Source organism: Ranitomeya imitator, chromosome 10, assembly GCF_032444005.1.
Source record: "Ranitomeya imitator isolate aRanImi1 chromosome 10, aRanImi1.pri, whole genome shotgun sequence".
Taxonomy (NCBI): Eukaryota; Metazoa; Chordata; class Amphibia; order Anura; family Dendrobatidae; genus Ranitomeya; species Ranitomeya imitator.
The window spans coordinates 137039818-137064445 of NC_091291.1; the positions used below are offsets into that span (position 1 = coordinate 137039818).

Consider the following 24628-nt stretch of genomic DNA (forward strand, 5'->3'; position numbering starts at 1 on the left):
GAGGAATAATCAGCGTCTTACTGCCCCATAATTGACTGTTAAATATTTCAGCAGTTTCTTGTGAAAGTCTCAAATGAAAAAAGTAAACTTCAGAAAGGAGCAGTGGTTACCATTAATCCACGGCGTCACATATTAAAGATGTTGGTCATACACAAGCGGAATAAGTAGCAGGTATTCATTGGCGCTACCTGTAGCCACCACTAGGGGGAGGCTCCCTGTATTCAGAGATACCTGATAGTTTCTGTCTGCAGCTACCACTAGAGGGAGCTCCCTGTATACAGAGATACATGATGAGATCCTGTCTGCAGGAACAGTGGAGCAGTTGGGGGGTGTGGGGGTCCTGCAAGTTGTAGGCAACATTTCAGCTAATGGAGTTGAGGATTTAGTCATGATTAATGGTGCCCTCAATGCTGAGAAATCCCAGCAGACAATTTTTCATCATGTAATGCCAATAAGAGGAGTCTGATCAGCTCCAAATTTATTCTGCAGCAGCGCAACGACCCCCAACATCCAGCCACTATCATGAAGAACAATGAATCCTGGGAGTGATGATCCGGCCCTACAGAGCCCTGATCTCACATCCTGTCTGTCTAGGGTCACATGAAGACAGAAGGATCCGCACAAACCTCATACACAGGAGATCTGGGGGCGGTTCTGCAAAATGTTTGGCACAACCTCCTGCAGACATCCTTCATAACCTGTGTACAAGGAGCGAGAAGTGATGGAGGTAATGGGTGGTCACCAGATACTGATGACGGAGGCGATGGGCAATCACCAGATACTGATAGGATTTACATTTCTCTTTTTGTTCATTCATTCTAAAACTATTAACCCTTTGTTTTAAACCATTCTGACTGCGCAGCATTTTATTCTATACCTGCCTAAAACTTTTGCATAGTACTATATAATGTACAATATACACACTACCCACAATGCATCGTACCCAGCACACCACTATACATACAGTCACACATAAAATCACTACACACCATAATAAAGCACAGTAACGTATTTCTCTACCTTGGCAAACAATGCAGAGTTTAGACGAGACGCAGGAGATTTCATAGATGCAGCCAAGATTTATTATAAATACTTCCCCGGTATAAGGAGCTACCGTCACCCAGATGCAGTAACGACCAGAGGCGGCTGTCGGGATCTGTGACTGCGCCACCTCCACCCCCATATTCCTGCACGTCCATTATCTGACCCTCCTGTGGCCATGCAGACAGGTATGAAATACTTATGCTCGCGGGTGAAGATGTGACCCACCGTTCAGTCCTAAAATGTCAGACATAGCGCAGACGAGCCTCAGCATGGAATAGATATCTGTAACTTAGGGGGTAATGATGACATTGGCAATGAAAGGGTTAACAAAACATGGACACTTTCATTAACCCTTGCAGCAGCAGCAGATATTTTATGATAAAGTGAAAGGGACCGCAGCGTCTTGCATCAGGAAGGAAGCCATAAGACAAGAGGAGGAAGATGCATGCGGAGAGTAACCCCTTGTACCCATGACGTCCAGGCCTTAAAGGGGCAGAGACAAGCGGACAGATCACAGTTGCCAGAACTGGAGTAGAGCCAGGAAGAGCGGCCGGGGTCCTGCACCCACTCACACGGGACGGCAGCTCCTGGCCTCTTCTGAAGAGTCACACGTCACATCTGCCGACTGGTCACACATCGCTGAGAGCCTGACGGAGGAAGGAGGACGAGAACGTGTTAGGAAAGAGACGGACGATCCAAAGACAATCACAGCCATGAAAGCAGACATCAAGAACACGCCTGGGCGGAGCACCCTCCGGGGGTGGACACTGGGGGTAAAACATACACAAACAGCAGATGCTAGCGGTAGACTCCAACCCGTAGCACATATACAACTCCGTCAGCAGCCGGACATGCTAAGAGATGTGGTGCTGCACAGGTCAAAGCCCCCATATAGCACAGAATAAACCATCCTGCTGGAGTGGAGCACAAAAATTCACAGGACGATCCTGCGGCCACGTTGATAGTTTATGCTGCCAGGCCAGAGCTGCCAGACGCCTCCGACTGGACGACATTCCCAGGACCTGCACTGGTGCCGGCAGATGGGGGTGGCTCGCAGGACTCTGGTGCGGCAGCCATAAACCTGGATCCTGCAAATCTCCTGCTGAACTCTACCGCCCACCTTTCGTGTAAACTCTGGGAGAACGAACGACGCCCGATGAATATTGGCGTTGTAGTATCTGAGGTTCATCTCGTCCACCTGCTCCTGAGTCAGCGCCCGCACCGGCTCCCGGAAACTGGTGTTCTGCAAAATGGGAAAGAATAGTAACACTTGCTCTCCGCTCCATGTGGAGGTGATGACCCCAAATGGGCTACACTTAAGGGGGTTAGTCCTAATTACACACATCTGTGTGCTGTGATGTCCGGACCAGGATTCTCCTGGCCCCAACGTCACTGCCTTATACAGTAATATGGTGCATTTGGTGTTGGAAGAATCACAGCTGCTGCGGACGCTGGGGATGTGTGAATGCCTCCCAATACTCAGGGGGGAGATGTGAATATCTCTGTAAAGAACCGAACAGGTGGAGCGACTCACTGGGTTTTTGCTGCAGAGCATGAAGCCGATCTGGCCGCTGGGGTAGGTAGGGATGGTGCAGTAGGCGTACTCCACCACGGGGAACAGAGTCTTACAGAACTGGTGCATCTCCTTAATGAGGTCCAGGTGCAGCCACTGACACTCCCCTGAGTAGCAGACAGCAGATGGTTAATGGAGGAATCATCCGATCACCAAAGGGATCACACATGGCAGACCCTCACCCTGACAGCAGAGGATCCCGCCCTCCCTGAGTGCTGTCTTCATCAGCTGATAGTAAGACTCTTTAAAGAGAGACTCTGCAGGACCTGGGGCGGAAAACCACAATGAGGAACAGAGGAGAGAGGTTAAAACTACCCGAAGGGAACCAGAAAAGTTTAAAGCCAGATCTCACCAACAGGGTCGGAGGAGTCCGTGATGATGACGTCGAACGCATCTTGGTTCTGTTTCATGAACTGGAAACCGTCGCCCACGTGTAGAGTGAGTTTAGGGCTAGAGTAGCCTGTGGCCATGCCTGGCAGAAACTGCTTGGAGACATTGATGACCTCCTGGAAAAGAAATGTCCCAACTGGTTGGGTCACAACAGCCATATTGGGGGAGGGGGTGTTGTAATCCGAGGAGGGTCCAGACGCAGGTTCTGAACCCCCGACAATTACCTCATCAATCTCACACTGCACCACAGACTCCACAGACGGGTGCTTCACCACCTCCCGCAGCACCCCCCCATCACCGCCTCCGATTATGAGCACCTGAGAAGGGGAGGAAGAGAGGGCTTGTCAGTCGGCAGACATCTGCCCGGGGGTTGAGGTCCTTCCACTGCCCACCTCCTCCCTATTAGGATTGAGTTGGCACTTGGTATCCACTACAGACAGAACAGATTGGAGGGGAGAGGGGTCTGCTGCAGCCGACACCTTATAGTATTACAGCATGAGCACAAACGAGAGGAGTAGATTTAAGGGGGGGGGGGAGGGTGTTCCTACTCCTCGGGGACGCACTTACCTTCTTGGGGTTAGGGTGACTGCACAGTGGGAGGTTTGCAATCATCTCCTGGTAGGAAAACTCGTCTCTCTCCGTGCACTGGATTAACCCATCCAACACCAGCACGTTTCCGTACGTCTTGCTGCAAGACAGTCACATGGTACAGATTACCCAGCAACCTCAGCTGCAGAATAGGTACATCAGAGAAGAAAGAGGGGGCACCGTTGATGCAGAGAAGAATAAAAGAGAAAAAAGGAGAAAGAAGGAGGCGGAAGGGGGGCAAGGAACAAGTGGTGGCATGGTTGACGGGGGAGGAGGTGGAAAAAGGGGATCCGCTGATGCAGAGAAGAAAGGAAGATAAGGCACCACTGACAAAAGAAAAGGAGGTGGTGGAAGAGGGCGCTGCTGATGCAATGAAAGAGGAAGAAGAGGGGAAAGAGGGGGGCGCCGCTGATGCAGAGGTAAGAAATTGGAAGAAGAGGGGGAGCGGCTGACAAAGGGGGAGGTGAGGTGGAAGAGGGGGTGGTGCTAATACAGAAAGGAAAGGAAAAAGATGGGACGCCGCAGACAAAGGGGGGGGGGAGGAGGTGAAAGAGGGGGCGCCGCTAATGCAGAGAGGTAGGAGAGAAAGAAGAGGGGGCGCAGCTGATGCAGAGACAAAAGAAAGAGGAAGAAGAGGGGGTGCTGCTGATGCAGACAAGAAAGAAGGGGACGCCGCTGATGCAAAGGTAAGAAATTGAAAGAGCAGCTGACAAAGGGGGGGGGGGGGGGGAGGAAGAAATAGATGGAAGAGGGGGTGCTGCAGATGCAGAGAAGGAAAGAAAAAGAAGATGAGGCATCGCTGACAAAGAGGGGAAAGAAGGAGGTGGAAGAGGAGGCGCCGCTAATGCAGAGACAAAAGAAAGGAAGAATAGAAGATGCCGCTGATGCGGAGAGGAAGAGGGGAGGCAGCTTACAAAGGGTGGAAGAGGGGGGTGCTGCTGATGCAGAGGTAAGGAATTGGAAGGGCAGCTGACAAAGGGGGGGGAGAAAAAGAAGGAAGAGTGGGCGCAGCTGATGCAGAGACAAAAGAGGAAGAGGGGATGCCGCTGATGCAGTGAGAAAAGAATAGACGATGCCGCTGATGCGGAGAGGAAAAGGGGACGCCGCTGACAAAGGGTGGAAGAGGGGGTGCTGCTGATGCAGACAAGAAAAAAGAGGGGACGCCGCTGATGCAGAGGTAAGGAATTGGAAGAGCAGCTGACAAAGGGGGGGGGGGGGGGGGAGAAAAAGATGGAAGAGGGGGAGCTGCTGATGCAGAGAAGGAAAGAGGAAGAAGATGAGGCATCGATGACGGAGGGGAAAAGAGGAGGTGGAAGAGGGGATGCCGCTGATGCAGAGGTAAGAAATTGGAAGAGGGGGAGCGGCTGACAAGGGGGGAGGGAGAGATGGAAGAGGGGATGCCGCTGATGCAGAGAGGAAAGAAATTGGAAGAAGAGGGAGCGGATGACAAAGGGGGGAGAAAAAGATGGAAGAGGGGGGTGCTGCTGATGCAGACAAGAAAGAAGGGGACGCCGCTGATGCAGAGGTAAGAAATTGAAAGAGCAGCTGACAAAGGGGGGGGGAGATGGAAGAGGGGGTGCTGCTGATGCAGAGGAGAAGGAAAGAGGAAGAAGATGAGGCATCGCTTTAAAAGGCGAAAAGAGGTGGAAGAGAGGGATGCCGCTGATGCAGAGGTAAGAAAGTGGAAGAGGAGGAAGATGGAAGAGAGGGTGCTGCACATGCAGAGACGAAAAAAAGAGGAAGAAGAGGAGGCATCGTTGGAAAAGAGGGGGCGTCGCTGATGTAGAGAGGAAAGAAATTGGAAGAAGAGAGGGAGCGGATGACAAAGGGGGAGAAAAAGATGGAAGAGGGGGTAATGATGCAGAGAAAGAGAGGAAGAAGAAGATGAGGCATCGCTTTAAAAGGGGAAAAGAAGAGGGGACGCCGCTGATGCAGACAGGAAGAAAATTGGAAGAAGAGAGGGAGCGGATGACAAAGGGGGGAGAAAAAGATGGAAGAGGGGGGTGCTGCTGATGCAGACAAGAAAGAAGAGGGGACGTCGCTGATGCAGAGGTAAGGAATTGGAAGAGGGGGGAGCAGCTGAAAAAGGGGGGGCGGAGAAAAAGATGGAAGAGGGGGCGCTGCTGATGCAGAGAAGGAAAGAGGAAGAATAGGGGATGCCGCTGATGCAGAGAGGAAAGAAAGAGGAAGAAGAGGGGACGCCGCTGACAAAGGGTGGAAGAGAGGGTGCTGCTGATGCAGACAAGAAAGAAGGGGACGCCGCTGATGCAGAGGTAAGAAATTGAAAGAGCAGCTGACAAAGGGGGGGAGAAAAAGATGGAAGAGGGGGTGCTGCTGATGCAGAGAAGGAAAGAGGAAGAAGATGAGGCATCGCTTTAAAAGAGGTGGAAGAGGGGATGCCGCTGATGCAGACAAGAAAGAAGAGGGGACGCCGCTGATGCAGAGGTAAGGAGTTGGAAGAGGGGGGAGCAGCTGAAAAAGGGGGGGCGGAGAAAAAGATGGAAGAGGGGGCGCTGCTGATGCAGAGAAGAAATGAGGAAGAATAGGGGATGCCGCTGATGCAGAGGTAAGGAATTGGAAGAGGGGGGAATAGCTGAAAAAGGGGGGGCGGAGAAAAAGATGGAAGAGGGGGTGCTGAAGATGCAGAGACGAAAGAAAGAGGAAGAAGAGGGGATGCCGCTGATGCAGTGAGGAAAGAAGAAGAATAGAAGATGCCGCTGATGCGGAGAGGAAGAGGGGACGCCGCTTACAAAAGGGGGGGGGGGGGGAAGGTGGAAGAAGGGGTGCTGCTGATGCAGAGAGGTAAGAAATTGGAAGAGCGGCTGACAAAGGGGGGAGAAAAAGATGGAAGAGGGGGCGCTGCTGATGTAGAAACGAAAGAAAGAGGAAGAAGATGAGGCATCGCTGAAAAAGGGGAAAAGAAGAGGGGATGCCGCTGATGCAGAGAGGAAAGAAATTGGAAGAAAAGGGAGCGGATGACAAAGGGGGGAGAAAAAGATGGAAGAGGGGGGTGCTGCTGATGCAGAGAAGGAAAGAGTTAGAAGAGGGGACGCCGCTGACAAAGGGTGGAAGAGGGGGTGCTGCTGATGCAGACAAGAAAGAAGGGGACGCCGCTGATGCAGAGGTAAGAAATTGAAAGAGCAGCTGACAAAGGGGGGGGGGGGGAGATGGAAGAGGGGGTGCTGCTGATGCAGAGGAGAAGGAAAGAGGAAGAAGATGAGGCATCGCTTTAAAAGGGGAAAAGAGGAGGTGGAAGAGGGGATGCCGCTGATGCAGAGGTAAGAAATTGGAAGAGGAGGAAGATGGAAGAGAGGGTGCTGCAGATGCAGAGACGAAAAAAAGAGGAAGAAGATGAGGCATCGTTGGAAAAGAGGGGGCGTCGCTGATGTAGAGAGGAAAGAAATTGGAAGAACAGAGGGAGCGGATGACAAAGGGGGAGAAAAAGATGGAAGAGGGGGTAATGATGATGCAGAGAAAGAGAGGAAGAAGATGAGGCATCGCTTTAAAAGGGGAAAAGAAGAGGGGACGCCGCTGATGCAAACAGGAAGAAAATTGGAAGAAGAGAGGGAGCGGATGACAAAGGGGGGAGAAAAAGATGGAAGAGGGGGGTGCTGCTGATGCAGACAAGAAAGAAGAGGGGACGCCGCTGATGCAGAGGTAAGGAATTGGAAGAGGGGGAGCAGCTGAAAAAGGGGGGCGGAGAAAAAGATGGAAGAGGGGGCGCTGCTGATGCAGAGAAGGAAAGAGGAAGAATAGGGGATGCCGCTGATGCAGAGGTAAGGAATTGGAAGAGGGGGAGCAGCTGAAAAAGGGGGGGGCGGAGAAAAAGGTGGAAGAGGGGGTGCTGCTGATGCAGAGGAGAAGGAAAGAGGAAGAAGATGAGGCATCGCTTTAAAAGGGGAAAAGAGGAGGTGGAAGAGGGGATGCCGCTGATGCAGAGGTAAGGAATTGGAAGAGGGGGGAATAGCTGAAAAAGGGGGGGCGGAGAAAAAGATGGAAGAGGGGGTGCTGAAGATGCAGAGACGAAAGAAAGAGGAAGAAGAGGGGATGCCGCTGATGCAGTGAGGAAAGAAGAAGAATAGAAGATGCCGCTGATGCGGAGAGGAAGAGGGGACGCCGCTTACAAAGGGGGGGGGAGGTGGAAGAAGGGGTGCTGCTGATGCAGAGAGGTAAGAAATTGGAAGAGCGGCTGACAAAGGGGGGAGAAAAAGATGGAAGAGGGGACGCCGCTGATGCAGAGAGGAAAGAAATTGGAAGAAGAGGGAGCGGATGACAAAGGGGGGAGAAAAAGATGGAAGAGGGGGGTGCTGCTGATGCAGAGAAGGAAAGAGTTAGAAGAGGGGACGCCGCTGACAAAGGGTGGAAGAGGGGGTGCTGCTGATGCAGACAAGAAAGAAGGGGACGCCGCTGATGCAGAGGTAAGAAATTGAAAGAGCAGCTGACAAAGGGGGGGGGGGAGATGGAAGAGGGGGTGCTGCTGATGCAGAGGAGAAGGAAAGAGGAAGAAGATGAGGCATCGCTTTAAAAGGCGAAAAGAGGTGGAAGAGAGGGATGCCGCTGATGCAGAGGTAAGAAAGTGGAAGAGGAGGAAGATGGAAGAGAGGGTGCTGCACATGCAGAGACGAAAAAAAGAGGAAGAAGAGGAGGCATCGTTGGAAAAGAGGGGGCGTCGCTGATGTAGAGAGGAAAGAAATTGGAAGAAGAGAGGGAGCGGATGACAAAGGGGGAGAAAAAGATGGAAGAGGGGGTAATGATGCAGAGAAAGAGAGGAAGAAGAAGATGAGGCATCGCTTTAAAAGGGGAAAAGAAGAGGGGACGCCGCTGATGCAGACAGGAAGAAAATTGGAAGAAGAGAGGGAGCGGATGACAAAGGGGGGAGAAAAAGATGGAAGAGGGGGGTGCTGCTGATGCAGACAAGAAAGAAGAGGGGACGTCGCTGATGCAGAGGTAAGGAAGTGGAAGAGGGGGGAGCAGCTGAAAAAGGGGGGGCGGAGAAAAAGATGGAAGAGGGGGCGCTGCTGATGCAGAGAAGGAAAGAGGAAGAATAGGGGATGCCGCTGATGCAGAGAGGAAAGAAAGAGGAAGAAGAGGGGACGCCGCTGACAAAGGGTGGAAGAGAGGGTGCTGCTGATGCAGACAAGAAAGAAGGGGACGCCGCTGATGCAGAGGTAAGAAATTGAAAGAGCAGCTGACAAAGGGGGGGAGAAAAAGATGGAAGAGGGGGTGCTGCTGATGCAGAGAAGGAAAGAGGAAGAAGATGAGGCATCGCTTTAAAAGAGGTGGAAGAGGGGATGCCGCTGATGCAGACAAGAAAGAAGAGGGGACGCCGCTGATGCAGAGGTAAGGAATTGGAAGAGGGGGGAGCAGCTGAAAAAGGGGGGGGCGGAGAAAAAGATGGAAGAGGGGGCGCTGCTGATGCAGAGAAGAAATGAGGAAGAATAGGGGATGCCGCTGATGCAGAGGTAAGGAATTGGAAGAGGGGGGAATAGCTGAAAAAGGGGGGGCGGAGAAAAAGATGGAAGAGGGGGTGCTGAAGATGCAGAGACGAAAGAAAGAGGAAGAAGAGGGGATGCCGCTGATGCAGTGAGGAAAGAAGAAGAATAGAAGATGCCGCTGATGCGGAGAGGAAGAGGGGACGCCGCTTACAAAAGGGGGGGGGAAGGTGGAAGAAGGGGTGCTGCTGATGCAGAGAGGTAAGAAATTGGAAGAGCGGCTGACAAAGGGGGGAGAAAAAGATGGAAGAGGGGGCGCTGCTGATGTAGAAACGAAAGAAAGAGGAAGAAGATGAGGCATCGCTGAAAAAGGGGAAAAGAAGAGGGGACGCCGCTGATGCAGAGAGGAAAGAAATTGGAAGAAGAGGGAGCGGATGACAAAGGGGGGAGAAAAAGATGGAAAAGGGAGTGCTGCTGATGCAGACAAGAAAGAAGGGGACGCCGCTGATGCAGAGGTAAGAAATTGAAAGCAGCTGACAAAGGGGGGGGGGGGGAGAGATGGAAGAGGGGGTGCTGCTGATGCAGAGAAGGAAAGAGGAAGATGAGGCATCGCTTTAAAAGGGGAAAAGAGGTGGAAGAGGGGATGCCGCTGATGCAGACAAGAAAGAAGAGGGGACGCCGCTGATGCAGAGGTAAGGAAGTGGAAGAGGGGGGAGCAGCTGAAAAAGGGGGGGGGGAGAAAAAGATGGAAGAGGGGCGCTGCTGATGCAGAGGAGAAGGAAAGAGGAAGAAGATGAGGCATCGCTGACAAAGAGGGGAAAGGAGGAGGTGGAAGAGGAGGCGCCGCTAATGCAGAGAGGAAGAGGGGAAAGAAGGAAGAGGGGGCGCAGCTGATAAAGAGACAAAAGAAAGAGGAAGAAAAGGGGATGCCGCTGATGCAGTGAGGAAAGAAGAATAGAAGATGCCAATGATGCGGAGAGGAAGAGGGGACGCCGCTGACAAAGGGTGGAAGAGGGGGTGCTGCTGATGCAGACAAGAAAGAAGGGGACGCCGCTGATGCAGAGGTAAGAAATTGAAAGAGCAGCTGACAAAGGGGGGGGGGGAGAAAAAGATGGAAGAGGGGGTGCTGCTGATGCAGAGAAGGAAAGAGGAAGATGAGGCATCGCTTTAAAAGGGGAAAAGGTGGAAGAGGGGATGCCGCTGATGCAGACAAGAAAGAAGAGGGGACGCCGCTGATGCAGAGGTAAGGAAGTGGAAGAGGGGGGAGCAGCTGAAAAAGGGGGGGGGGAGAAAAAGATGGAAGAGGGGCGCTGCTGATGCAGAGGAGAAGGAAAGAGGAAGATGAGGCATCGCTGACAAAGAGGGGAAAGGAGGAGGTGGAAGAGGAGGCGCCGCTAATGCAGAAAGGAAGAAGAGGGGAAGAAGGAAGAGGGGGCGCAGCTGATGCAGAGACAAAAGGAAGAGGGGATGCCGCTGATGCAGTGAGGAAAGAAGAAGAATAGAAGATGCCGCTGATGCGGAGAGGAAGAGGGGACACAGATGACAAAGGGTGGAAGAGGGGGTGCTGCTGATGCAGACAAGAAAGAAGGGGACACCGCTGATGCAGAGGTAAGAAATTGAAAAAGCAGCTGACAAAGGAGGGGGGAGAAAAAGATGGAAGAGGGGGTGCAGCTGATGCAGGGAAGAGGAAGAAGATGAGGCATCGCTGACAAAGAGGGGAAAGGAGGAGGTGGAAGAGGAGGCGCCGCTAATGCAGAGAGGAAGAAGAGGGGAAAGAAGTTAGAGGGGGCGCAGCTGATGCAGACACAAAATAAAGAGGAAGAGGGGATGCCGCTGATGCAGTGAGGAAAGAAGAAGAATAGAAGATGCCGCTGATGCGGAGAGGAAGAGGGGACGCCGCTTACAAAGGGTGGAAGAGGGGGTGCTGCTGATGCAGACAAGAAAGAAGGGGACGCCGCTGATGCAGAGGTAAGAAATTGAAAGAGCAGCTGACAAAGGGGGGGGGGGAGAAAAAGATGGAAGAGGGGGAGCTGCTGATGCAGAGAAGGAAAGAGGAAGAAGATGAGGCATCGCTTTAAAAGGGGAAAAGAGGAGGTGGAAGAGGGGATGCTGCTGATGCAGACAAGACAGACGAGGGGACGCCGCTGATGCAGAGGTAAGGAATTGGAAGAGGGGGGAGCAGCTGACAAGGAAGGGGGAGGGGAAGAAAAAGATGGAAGAGGGGCTGCTGCTGATGCAGAGGAGAAGGAAAGAGGAAGAAGATGAGGCATCGATGACAAAGAGGGGAAAGGAGGAGGTGGAAGAGGAGGCGCCGCTAATGCAGAGAGGAAGAGGGGAAAGAAGGAAGAGGGGGCGCAGCTGATGCAGAGACAAAAGAAAGGAAGAAGAGGGGATGCCGCTGATGCGGAGAGGAAGAAGGGACGCTGCTTACAAAGGGGGGGAGGAGGTGGAAGAAGGGGTGCTGCTGATGCAGAGAGGTAAGAAATTGGAAGAAGAGCGGCTGACAAAAGAGGGGGAGAAAAAGTGGAAGAGGAGGCGCTGCTGATGCAGAGAGGAAAGAAAGGAAGAAGAGGGGACGCCGCCGACAAAGGGGGGGGGGGAGAGAAGGTAAAAGAGGGTGCCGCTGATGCAGAGAGGTAATAAAAAGGAAGAGGGGAAAGAAGGAAGAGGGGCGCAGCTGATGCAGAAAGGAAGAAGAGGGGACGCCGCTGACAAAGGGTGGAAGAGGGGGTGCTGCTGATGCAGACAAGAAAGAAGGGGACGCCGCTGATGCAGAGGTAAGAAATTGAAAGAGCAGCTGACAAAGGGGGGGGGGGGGGAGAAAAAGATGGAAGAGGGGGTGCTGCTGATGCAGAGGAGAAGGAAAGAGGAAGAAGATGAGGCATTACAAAGAGGGGAAAGGAGGAGGTGGAAGAGGAGACGCCGCTAATGCAGAGAGGTAAGAAAGAAGAGAAAAAAGGAAGAGGGGCCGCAGCTGATGCAGAAACGAAAGAAAGAGGAAGAAGATGAGGCATCGCTGAAAAAGGGGAAAAGAAGAGGGGACACCGCTGATGCAGATAGGAAAGAAATTGGAAGAAGAGAGGGAGCGGATGACAAAGGGGGGAGGAAAAGATGGAAAAGGGGGTACTGCTGATGCAGAGAAGGAAAGAGGAAGAAGATGAGGCATCGATGACAAAGAGGGGAAAGGAGTAGGTGGAAAAGGAGGCGCTGCTAATGCAGAGAGGGAAGAGGGGAAAGAAGTTAGAGGGGACGCCGCTGTTGCAGAGAGGTAAGAAATTGGAAGAGAGGGAGCGGATGACAAAGGGGGGAGAAAAAGATGGAAGAGAGGGTTGCTGCTGATGCAGACAAGAAAGAAGAGGGGACGCCGCTGATGCAGAGGTAAGGAATTGGAAGAGGGGGGAGCAGCTGACAAAGGGGGGGGAGAAAAAGATGGAAGAGGGGGTGATGCTGATGCAGAGGAGAAGGAAAGAGGAAGAAGATGAGGCATCGCTTTAAAAGGGGAAAAGAGGAGGTGGAAGAGGGTATGCCGCTGATGCAGAGGTAAGAAATTGGAAGAGGGGGGAGCAGCTGACAAAGCGGGGGAAAAAGATGGAAGAGAGGGTGCTGCAGATGCAGAGAAGGAAAGAGGAAGAAGATGAGGCATCGCTGACAAAGAGGGGAAAGGAGGAGGTGGAAGAGGAGGCGCCGCTAATGCAGAGAGGGAAGAGGGGAAAGAAGGAAGAGGGGGCGCAGCTGATGCAGAGACAAAAGAAAGAGGAAGAAGATGAGGCATCGCTGAAAAAGGGGAAAAGGGGACGTCGCTGATGCAGAGAGGAAAGAAATTGGAAGAAGAGAGGGAGCGGATGACAAAGGGGGGAGAAAAAGATGGAAGAGGGGGTACAGCTGATGCAGAGAAAGAGGAAAAAGAAGATGAGGCATCGCTTTAAAAGGGGAAAAGAGGGGACGCCGTTGATGCAGACAGGAAAAAAATTGGAAGAAGAGAGGGAGCGGATGACAAAGGGGGGGGGAGAAAAAGATGGAAGAGGAGGCGCCGCTGATGCAGAGAGGAAAGAAAGGAAGAAGAGGGGACGCCGCTTATGCAGAGAGGAAAGAAGAAGAATAGAAGATGCAGCTGATGCGGAGAGGAAGAGGGGACTCCGCTTACAAAGGGTGGAAGAGGGGGTGCTGCTGATGCAGAGGAGAAGGAAAGAGGAAGAAGATGAGGCATCGCTTTAAAAGGGGAAAAGAGGAGGTGGAAGAGGGGATGCCGCTGATGCAGACAAGAAAGAAGAGGGGACGCCGCTGATGCAGAGGTAAGGAATTGGAAGAGGGGGGAGCAGCTGACAAAGGGGGGGGAGAAAAAGATGGAAGAGGGGGTGATGCTGATGCAGAGGAGAAGGAAAGAGGAAGAAGATGAGGCATCGCTGACAAAGAGGGGAAAGGAGGAGGTGGAAGAGGAGGCGCCGCTAATGCAGAGAGGTAAGAGGAAGAAGAGGGGAAAGAAGGAAGAGGGGGCGCAGCTGATGCAGAGACAAAAGAAAGAGGAAGAAGAGGGGATGCCGCTGATGCAGTGAGGAAAGAAGAAGAATAGAAGATGCCGCTGATGCGGAGAGGAAGAGGGGACACCGCTTACAAAGGGGGGGGGGGGGGGGAGTAGGTGGAAGAAGGGGTGCTGCTGATGCAGACAAGAAAAAAAGAAGGGATGCCGCTGATGCAGAGAGCTAAGAAATTGGAAGAAGAACGGCTGACAAAGGGAGGGAGAAAAAGGTGGAAGAGGAGGCGCCGCTGATGCAGAGAGGAAAGAAAGGAAGAAGAGGGGACGCCGCTGATGCAGAGAGGAAAGAAAGGGGGGACGCCGCCGACAAAGGGGGGGGAGAGAAGGTGAAAGAGGGCGCCGCTGATGCAGAGAGGTAAGAAAAAAGGAAGAAGAGGGGAAAGAAGGAAGAGGGGGCGCAGCTGATGCAGAGGAGAAGGAAAGAGGAAGAAGATGAGGCATCGATGACAAAGAAGGGAAAGGAGGAGGTGGAAGAGGGGACGCCGTTGATGTAGAGGTAAGGAATTGGAAGAGGGGGGAGCAGCTGACAAGGGGAAGGGGGAGAAAAAGATGGAAGGGGGGTGCTGCTGATGCAGAGGAGAAGGAGAGAGGAAGAAGATGAGGCATCGATGACAAAGAAGGGAAAGGAGGAGGTGGAAGAGGAGGCGCCGCTAATGCAGAGAGGTAAGAGAGGAAGAAGAGGGGAAAGAAGGAAGAGGGGGCGCAGCTGATGCAGAGACAAAAGAAAGGAAGAAGATGGATGCCGCCGACAAAGGAGGGGAAAGAAGGAGGTGATAGAGGGGGCGCCGCTGATGCAGAGATGGAAGAAAGAGGAAGAAGAGAAATGGCTGATGCAGTGAGGAAAGAAAGAGGAAGAATAGTGGGCGCAGCTGATGCAGAGAGGAAAGGAAGAGGGGACGCCGCCGACAAAGGGGGGGAGAGAAGGTTAAAGAGGGGCCGCAGCTGATGCAGAGACTAAAGAAAGAGGAAGAAGATGAGGCATCGCTGAAAAAGGGGAAAAGAAGAGGGGACGCCGCTGATGCAGAGAGGAAAGAAATTGGAAGGAGAGAGGGAGCGGATGACAAAGGGGGGAGAAAAGCATGGAAGAGGGGGTACTGCTGATGCAGAGAAGGAAAGAGGAAGAAGATGAGGCATCGATGACAAAGGGGAAAGGAGGATGTGGAAGAGGAGGCGCCGCTAATGCAGAGAGGGAAGAGAGGAAGAAGAGGGGAAAGAAGGAAGAGGGGGCGCAGCTGATGCAGAGACAAAAGAAAGAGGAAGAAGAGGGGATGCCTCTGATGCAGTGAGGAAAGAGGAAGAATAGAAGATGCCGCTGATGCGGAGAGGAAGAGGGGACGCCGCGTACAAAGGTGGGGGGGGGAGGAGGTGGAACAGGGGGTGCTGCTGATGCAGACAAAAAAAAAGGAAGAGGGGACGCCGCTGTTGCAGAGAGGTAAGAAATTGGAAAAAGAGGGGGAGCGGCTGACAAAGGGGGGGGGAGAAAAAGATGGAAGAGGGGGCGCCGCTGATGCAGAGGTAAGAAAGAGGAAGAGGGGAAAGAAGGAAGCGTAAGACGGGGTGCAGCTGCTGCAGAGGGGAAAGAAAGGAGGAAGAAGATGGGACGCTGCCGTCAAAGGAGGGGAAAGAAGGAGGTGATAGAGGGGGCGCCGCTGATGCAGAGATGGAAGAAAGAGGAAGAAGAGAGACGCGGCTGATGCAGAAAGGAATGAAAGAGGAAGAGATGATGCCGCTGATGCAGTGAAGAAAGAAAGAGGAAGAATATTGGGCGCAGCTGATGCAGAGAGGAAAGGAAGAGGGGAAGCCGCCGACAAAAGGGGGGAGAGAAGGTTAAAGAGGGCGGCGTTGATGCAGAGAGGTAATAAAAAGGAAGAAGAGGGGAAAGAAGGAAGAGGGGGCGCAGCTGATGCAGAGACGAAAGAAAGAGGAAGAATAGGGGATGCCGCTGATGCAGAGAGGAAAGAAAGAGGAAGAAGAGGGGACGCCGCTGACAAAGGGTGGAAGAGGGGGTGCTGCTAATGCAGACAAGAAAGAAAAGGACGCCGCTGATGCAGAGGTAAGAAATTGAAAGAGCAGCTGACAAAGGGGGGGGGGAGAAAAAGATGGAAGAGGGGGTGCTGCTGATGCAGAGGAGAAGGAAAGAGGAAGAAGATGAGGCATTACAGAGAGGGGAAAGGAGGAGGTGGAAGAGGAGACGCCGCTAATGCAGAGAGGTGAGAAAGAGGAGAAAAAAGGAAGAGGGGCCGCAGCTGATGCAAAGACGAAAGAAAGAGGAAGAAGATGAGGCATCGCTGAAAAAGGGGAAAAGAAGAGGGGACGCCGCTGATGCAGAGGTAAGGAATTGGAAGAGGGGGGGGGGAGCAGCTGACAAAGGGGGGAGGGAGAAAAAGATGGAAGAGGGGGTGCTGCTGATGTAGAGGAGAAGGAAAGAGGAAGAAGATGAGGCGTCGATGACAAAGAGGGGAAAGGAGGAGGTGGAAGAGGAGGCGCCGCTAATGCAGACAGGTAAGAGAGGAAGAAGAGGGGAAAGAAGGAAGAGGGGGCGCAGCTGATGCAGAGACAAAAGAAATAGGAAGAAGAGGGGATGCCACTGATGCAGTGAGGAAAGAGGAAGAATAGAAGATGCCGCTGATGCGGAGAGGAAGAGGGCACGCCGTTTACAAAAAGGGGGGGGGAGGAGGAGTAAGAGGGGGTGCTGCTGATGCAGACAAGAAAAAAAGGAAGAAGAGGGGACGTCGCTGTTGCAGAGAGGTAAGAAATTGGAAGAAGAGGGGGAGCGGCTGACAAAGGAGGGGAGAAAAAGATGGAAGAGGGGGCGCCGCTGATGCAGAGAGGTAAAAAAAGGGGAAATAAGGAAGCGTAAGACGGGGCGCAGCTTATGCAGAGAGGAAAGAAAAGAAGAAGAGGGGACGCCGCCGACAAAGGAGGGGAAAGAAGGAGGTGATAGAGGGGGCGCCGCTGATGCAGAAATAAGAAATTGGAACAGGGGGAGCAGCTGACTAAGGGGGGGGGAAAGATGGAAGAGAGGGTGCTGCTGATGCAGAGAAAAGAAAGGAAGAAGAGGGGAAGGAAGAGGGGGCGCAGCTGATGTAGAGACGGAAGAAAGAGGAAGAAGAGGGGACGCGGCTGATGCAGAGAGGTAAGAAACGAAGAAGAGGGAATGACGCTAATGCAGAGGAAAGAAAGGAACAAGAGGGGACGCCGCTGACAAAGGGGGAGGGAGAAGAGGTGGAAGAGGGGGTGCTGCTGATGAAGACAAAAAAAGGAAGAAGAGGGGATGCCGCTGATGCAGAGGTAAATTGGAAGAAGGGGGGGAGCGGCTGACAAAGCGGGGGGGGGGGGGGAACAGATGGAAGAGGGGATGCCGCTGATGCAGAGAGTAAAGAAAAGAAGAAGAGGGGACGCCGCCAACAAAGGAGGGGAAAAAAGGTGAAAGAGCGCCGCTGATGCAAAGAGGTAAGAAAGAAGGAAGCGGAAGAGGGGGCGCAGCTGACGCAGAGAGGAAAGGAAGAGGACGACACCGACAAAGGAGGGGAAAGAAGGAGGTGAAAGGGGGCGCCGCGGATGCAGAGAGGTAAGAAAAAGGAAGAAGAGGGGAAAGAAGGAAGAGGGGGCGCATCTGATGCAGAGACGAAAGAAAGAGAAACGGGGACGTGGCTGATGCAGAGAGGAAAGGAAGGAAGAAGAGGGGACGCCGCTAACAATGGGGGGAAAGAAGGAGGTGAAGAGGGGGCGCCGCTGATGCATAGGTAAGAAAGAGGAAGAGGGGAAGGAAGCCGAAGAGGGAGCGCAGCTGATGCAGAGAGGAAAGGAAGAAAGAAGAGGGGACACCGCCGACAAAGGGGGGAAAGAAGGAGGTGAAAGAGGGCGCCGCTGATGCAGAGAGGTAAGAGGAAGAAGAGGGGAAAGAAGGAAGAGGGGGCGTAGCTGATGCAGAGACGAAAGAAAGAGGAAGAAGAGGTGATGCCGCAGTGAGGAAAGAGGAAGAATATGGGATGCCGCTGACAAAGGGGGGGGGAAAAGGAGGTGGAAGAGGGGGTGCTGCTGATGCAGAAAAGAAAGAAGAGGGGACGCCGCTGATGCAGAGGTAAGAAATTGCAAGAGGGGGAGCAGCTGACAAAGGTGGGGAGAAAAGATGGAAGAGGGGGTGCTGCTGATGCAGAGGAGAAGGAAAGAGGAAGAAGATGAGGCATTGCTGACAAAGAGGGGAAAGGAGGAGGTGGCAAAGGGGGGGGGAGGAGAAGGAGGTGAAAGAGGGGGCACCGCTGATGCAGAGAGGTAAGAGAGGGGAAAGAAGGAAGAGGGGGCGCAGCTGATACAGAGACGAAAGAATGAAGAAGAGGGGACACCGCTGACAAAGGGGGGGGTGGAGGAGTTGGAAGAGGGGGTGCTGCTGATGCAGACAAGAAAAAAGAAGAAGAGGGGACACCGCTGATGCAGAGGTGTCAATTGGAAGAAGAGGAGGAGCGGCTGACAAAGGGGGGAGAAAAAGATGGAAGAGGGGATGCCGCTGATTCAGAGAGGAAAGAAAGGAAGAAGAGGGGACGCCGCCAACAAAGAAGGTGAAAAAGGGGGTGTCAATGATGCAGAGAAGTAAGGCTACTTTCACACTTGCATTGTGTGACGTACGTCACAATGCGTCATTTTGGGGAAAAAAACGTGTCCTGCGAAGTTGCCCGCAAGATGCGTTTTTTCTCCATAGACTTGCATTAGCGACGCATGGCCACATGTTGAATCCGTCGTGTTTTGGCGGACAGTCGGCACAAAAAAAGTTACATGTAATTTTTTTTGTGGGTCGCGTCCGCCATTTTTGACTGTGCATGTGCGGCCGAAACTCCGCCCCCTCCTCCCCAGACATTACAATGGGGCAGCGGATGCGTTGAAAAACTGCATCCGCTGCCCCCGTTGTGCATTTTTTTCACAACGTGCGTCGGTACGACGGCCCGACGCATAGCGACGGCCCCGTACCGACGCAAGTGTGAAAGTAGCCTAAGAAAGAAGAGGGGAAAGAAGGAAGAGGGGGCGCAGCTGACGCAGAGGAAAGGAAGAGGACGCCACCGACAAAGGAGGGGAAAGAAGGAGGTGAAAGGGGATGCCGCTTATGCAGAGAGGTAAGAAAGAGGAAGAAGGGAAGAGGGGGCACATCTGATGCAGAGACAAAAGAAAGAGGAAGATGGGACGCGGGTGATGCAGTGAGGAAAGAAAGAGGAAGAATAGTGGATGCCGCTGATGCAGAGAGGAAAGAAAGGAAGAAGAGGGGACGCCGCTAACAAGGGGGGAAAAGGGGAAAGGGCTTTCAAAGGGGAAAGGAGTAGGTGGAAGAGGGGACGCCGCTGATGCAGAGGAGTAAGAAACTGGAAGAGGGGGAGCGGTTGACAAAGGGGGGAAAAAAAAAGATGGAAGAGGGGGTGCTGCTGATGCAGAGAAGAAGGAAAGAGGAAGATGAGGCATCGCTGACAAAGGGGAAAGGAGGTGGAAGAGGAGGCGTCGCTAATGCAGAAAGGAAAAAAAGGGGACGCCGATGACAAAGGGGGAGTAAAAGGAGGTGAAAGAGGGGGCGCCGCTGATGCAGAGAGGTAAGAGAGGAAGAAGAGGGGAAAGAAGGAAGAGGGGGCGCAGCTGATGCAGAGACGAAAGAGGAAGAAAAGGGGATGCCGCTGATGCGGAGAGGAAGAGTGGACGTCACTGATAAGGGCGGGGGGGAGAAGGAGGTGGAAGAGAGGGTGCTGCTGATGCAGACAAGAAAAAAGAGGAAGAAGAGGGGACGCCGCTGATGCAGAGAGGTAAGAAATTGGAAGAAGAGGGGGAGCAGCTGACAAAGGAGAAGGAGGTGGAAAAGGGGGAGCGGCTGATGCAGAGAGGAATGAAAGAGGAAGAAGAGGGGGTGCTGCTAATGGAGAGCAGAAAGAGGAAGAAGAGGGGAAAGAAGAAGGCGGAAATGGGGCCGCCGCTGATGCAGAGAGGAAAGAAAGTTAGAATAGCAGGTGCCGCTGACAAAGAGGGAGAAGAAGAGGGGTGATGCAGCAAGGAATGAAAGTAGGAAGAAAGGAAAGAAGGAGGCGGAAGAGGGGGGAGCAGCTGATGCAGAGAGGAATGAAAGGAAGAAGAGGGGACTACTCAGATGCAGAGAGGAAATAAATCCGAAGGAGGCGGAAGAGGGGGCGCCGCTGATGCAGAGAGGAAAGAAAGGAAGAATTACAGGCGCCGCTGACAAAAAGGGGAAAGAAGGAAGAAAAGGGGGCGCCGCTGATGCAGCAAGGAAAGAAAGTAGGAAGAGGGGAAAGGAGGCAGAAGAGGGGACTATGCAGATGCAAAGGAACATTTATTTTTATTAATAGTTTGCTTTTCCTTTTTTTTCACATTTTTGTATAATTTTGATTCCATGTTTTTCAATTTGTACATTTGTGTGTTATTGGTTTTTTTTTTATAACTTTTTTGCAGCTATTTAACTTGCCCCACAGACACATGTATATTGTACATATTTCTAATTATTTTAATTTCACCTTTTTTGTTCATCTTATGGCTCAACCTTTTTAATAACATGCACTCTTGTTCTCAGTCTACATTTAGGAACCGCCTGCAGGATTCTTTCTTTCCTCACTCTTTTCCACTATCTGTTAGATTGCATCAGTATTATGACCCCTGTACACTTTGATTTCTTCAGTCTCTCCTTGGTCTCCCAGGAGCTGTGCATGCGCCTTTTCCACCTTCGGTCCCTTATGCGTCGATTCTGGCAAACGACACACTGGGGCAGAGAGGTCTGCCCATTCTGCATTCACACTTCCCTCATGTGACTTCCAGTTCCCATCCCTGGCTGCTGATGCACACAGTGATCACTAATGATGAAGGTATTTAATACTGTTTTTCACTACCAGTTTCACTTCCCCTGACGAAGCCGTTCAGGTAACGGCGATACATGTGGGCTACTTTTCTTTTCTCTCTCCCCTTGCTCCTTTCCTTCCGTCACGGATGGGTTCCAGGTGGCCTTCTGCTTCTGCAGGGCTCATATTCAGTCTGGCTAGGTGGTACTGCAGCACCTGTGTCTTGATTTCTATCTGTACTTTGAGCCTGTCTTGTAACCTGCAGGGCATGCACTACCTATATTAGTGAGGTTTGTTGCCTGTAGTTATTTAGTGTGCTGCCTGGTTCATTGTATTATATGATACGGCTCTATATACATTTAAAGGGATAAGCATCCTGTGTACCACAGATTAGGACTCTATTTCAGCCAGCGTATCACGCTGCACAATTGTTTCTCATGTTGTATGTATTAGGGGCAGGCTTTTTCTTAACGGTCACCTTGTGGTTTATATATCACACGGGGGGGGGGGGGACGTACATGGTTTCAGTTATGCTTGAACGCTGAGGTGTTAATAAAGTTTTTTTTTCCCTTTTAAATGGAACCTGTCACCCCCCCCCCCCCCCCAGGTGTTTGTAACTCAAAGAGCCACCTTGTGCAGCACTAATGCTGCATTTGGACAAGGTGGCTCTTTTAGTTATGCTCCTTGCACACACTGAAATAAACACTTATAAAATGTGACCCCTCATACCATGAAATCGCCAGGGAGGCGGGACATTCCTTCCTAATCAGATTCAGCACAGCCGTCATTCATACCCCCTTAGCGCGGAGCGCCGCCTCCTCAGCATTGTTTGAATCTGTCCTGGATCCTGCGCTGTTATGTTATCCCTTGGGCATGCGCAGTTAGCGCTGCCAGTCTTCTGACATCATTTGATGTCATTAATCCCATGATCCGACATATAAATGGCGGTAGCACTTCAGGTATACATAATTACCAAAGTTTACCTAATGATCTAGGAAGTGACGCAAAAAGGTAATAGAATAAAACAATTTTTTATTAACAAAAATGTTTAAAACAACTAATTTAGTATAAAAAGACAGGGAGATGGAAAGGGAATTGTAGGACCTCTAAAGAACTAATCAGGATGTGACACAAGAAGATGGTGATTTTTTGATAATATGTGTGCTCCCGGAAAGTGTTCCCCTAAAGAGATTGAAAGGGTATATCTCAGAAAGGTGATGGGCGCAAAAGCGTCTCAAGAGTTTCACCTCATAGTCCTCTATCTCACAGAGAATAGAAAGCAGGAAAGGCCTAAACACCACAGGTATTAATCTAACATAGCAGATAAGCAATTTAAAATTGCTAAAAACAGCTGACAAATGAAAGAACTGGAACAAATCGCAATCTATATTAGAGCATAGAAATATCATGTGGACTGTAATTACATGAACAATCACCAGATGGCAGGCATGTAAAGGATAATATGCAATGCATAGGGAATATAGGATTTGGAGACAAATGTGATGTAATGGAGCTGATAAAACATGATCAAAGGTTACCTGAGTCAAGAGGCTGGAAAAGGATGCAGCATAAGGATGTGGTTGTGTCATGTCACATGCCACGGCGATTAGGGATCAGCTGACGCCGCACAGTCTGAAGAAGGCGGATGGAGAGGAGTGAGAGGCGAAGATATGCACTGCGCATGCCCATGAATCCCAGCCCCGCAGTGAGAATAAATCAGAAGACACTGCGGGGCGGGATCTCGGGCAGCACGGCCGCACAGGCGCAGTCAGCCTGACATCAAATGATGTCAGAAGACGGGCAGCGCTAACTGCGCATGCCCAAGAGATAACGCAGGCTCCGGGACAGATTCAAACAATGCTGAGGAGGCGGCGCCAAGGGGGTATGAATGACGGCTGTGCTGAATCTGATTAGGAAGGAAAGTCCCGCCTCCCTGGCGATTTCATGGTATGAGGGGCACATTTTATAAGTGTTTATTTCAGCGCGTACAAGGAGCATAACTAAAAGAGCCACCTTGTCAGAATGCAGCATTAGTGCTGCACAAGGTGGCTCTTTTAGTTACAAACGCCTGGGGGGGTGACAGGTTCCCATTAATATATTATTGGTGTAGTGATGAGCGGATATACTTGTTACTCGAGATTTCTCGAGCATGCTCGGGGGTCCTCCGAGTGTTTTAGTGCTCGGAGATTTAGTTTTCATCGCTGCAGCTGAATGATTTACATCTGTTAGCCAGCATAAGTACATGTGGGGGTTGCCTGGTTGCTAGGAAGAAGAGAGGAAAGATCCTTCTTTTCCCTCTTCTTCCTCTATCCTTTAAACGTCAGCGGCATCCTGTCTTCTGAAGAGGTGGAAGAGGGGGCGCCGTTGATGCAGAGAGGAAAGAAAGAGGAAGAAGAGAAGAAAAGGAGGTGCCGCTGACAGAGGGGAAAGGAGGAGGAAGATGAGGGGCGCTGCTGATGCAGAGAGGAAAAAGGAAGAAGAGGGGAAAGAAGGAGCTGGAAGAGGGGGCCACTGATGCAGAGATGAAATGAGGAGGAGGCGCCGCTGACAGAGGGGAAAGGAGGAAGAAGATGAGGGGGCACTGCTATTGCAGAAAGGAAGAAGAGGGGAAAGGAGGTGGATGAGGGGGCGCCGCTGATACAAAGAAAGAGGAAGAAGAGGAGGCGTCGCGGATGCAGAGAGGAATAAATAAATCTTTATTTTTACATAGCGCTAACATATTCCGCAGCGCTTTACAGTTTTTTGCACAATATCATCGCTGTCCCCGATGGGGCTCACAATCTAAATTCCCTGTCAGTATGTCTTTGGAATGTGGGAGGAAACCGGAGAACCTGGAGAGAACCCACGCAAACACGGAGAAAACATACAAACTCTTTGCAGATGTTGTCCTGGGTGGGATTTGAACCCAGGACTCCAGCGCTGCAAGGCTGCTGTGCTAACCACTGAGTCACCGTGCGCAAAGAGAAAGAAGAAGAGGGGAAAGAAGGAGGCGAAAGAGGGGGCGCCACTGATGCAGAGAGGAAAGAGGGGAAAGAAGAGGGGGCGCCGATGATGCAGAGAGGAAAGAGGGGAAAGAAGAGGGGGCGCCGATGATGCAGAGAAAGAAGAGAAAGAAGGAGGGGAAAGAAGAGGGGGCGCCGCTGATGCAAAGAAAGAAGAGAAAGAAGGAGGGGAAAGAAGAGGGGGCGCCGATGATGCAGAGAAAGAAGAGAAAGAAGGAGGGGAAAGAAGAGGGGGCGCCGCTGATGCAAAGAAAGAAAAAGTTGGAAGAGTAGGCGCCACTAACAAAAGGGGGGAAAGAAAAGGAAGAAGAGGGGTCACTGCTGACAGAGGAGGAAGAGGGGGCACCGAAGATAAAGAGGAGGAATAAGGGGGGCAATAATAGAGTGGAGGAGGAAGAGGGGGCGCCGCTGATGACAGGAGCAGTAGAAGCTGCGGTTCTGTGGTGAATCTGTGCGGTTCTGCAGATATCACAGACTGACCGGCAGTCCGGACTTGCTGCACTGGGGACAGACTACAGAACCTGCTGGAACTGCACAGAATACCAAACCGCTGAGAACAGCACACTACAACTCCCAGCATACCTGCTCCCACCCTGATGGGTGAGTTGTCCCTCACTCTATGTGATGTCCTGCCTGAACACGTGCAGCAGAACTACAACCCCCAACATCAGCTGACAGCTACAGATCAGCGCTGCGCAGACTACGGCGCTCTGGCCGTTTCAGGACTACAGATCCCAACGTGTCCGCGCGCAGATGCATGCTGGGAGTTGTAGTCCTGCAACAGCTGTGGGCCCCTCAGTGGCACATTGTCCAGAGGACACGTGACCCGGGGGCAGGTGCAGCTCCTCACCTCCTGAACACTAGGATCTCCTGGAAGGCGGACTTGTGGTGATGCAGCACCTCCTCCACCTGCAGCGACATCGCCTGCCCCGGCCACAGGCTGCACGTCTCCCGGAACCAGCCATCCCGGACCTGCAGCTCCATAGCGGCTCCCTGAGCGGTGCACGGCGCACACTAACCTGTTGTGCGCAGCGTGCATGACGGTGACCAATCAAGACGCACTAGGGCGGGGCCACACGACTATTACGTTAGAGTGACTCGCCACGTGGTGCTAGTGAGACGTAGACTCACACATCGCTGTCGCCATCTTTGCAACTGGCAAAAGGAAGTTACTTAGAAGAATCGGTGAGTGGCGGCCGCTGTGCGCCCGGAGAAGAGGCGCCAGTGGCGCAAGGAATGGAGGAGAC

General features: G+C 52.1%; 1 protein-coding gene across 1 annotated transcript; it reads right to left on the reverse strand.

The window, feature by feature from the left end:
- Positions 1-1059: 1059 nt before the first annotated feature.
- SRM (spermidine synthase) lies at positions 1060-24421 on the reverse strand. Its single transcript, XM_069741789.1, has 8 exons — positions 24232-24421; positions 3575-3695; positions 3232-3324; positions 2970-3123; positions 2800-2883; positions 2579-2724; positions 2165-2287; positions 1060-1691 (listed from the first exon to the last, which is right to left on the reverse strand). Exons 1-8 carry the CDS (start codon positions 24363-24365, stop codon positions 1674-1676), a joined length of 873 nt encoding a protein of 290 aa, XP_069597890.1. The 5' UTR covers positions 24366-24421; the 3' UTR covers positions 1060-1673.
- Positions 24422-24628: the final 207 nt, after the last annotated feature.

Coding starts and splice junctions, on each gene's coding strand:
- SRM (XM_069741789.1), bottom strand. CDS start 24,365: ATGGAGCTGCAGGTCCGGGATGGCTGGTTCCGGGAGACGTGCAGCCTG. Junction 2,884..2,969: donor GGACTCCTCCGACCCTGTTG/GTGAGATCTGGC, acceptor TTTCCGCCCCAG/GTCCTGCAGAGTCTCTCTTT. Junction 2,725..2,799: donor CGGGATCCTCTGCTGTCAGG/GTGAGGGTCTGC, acceptor TCTGCTACTCAG/GGGAGTGTCAGTGGCTGCAC.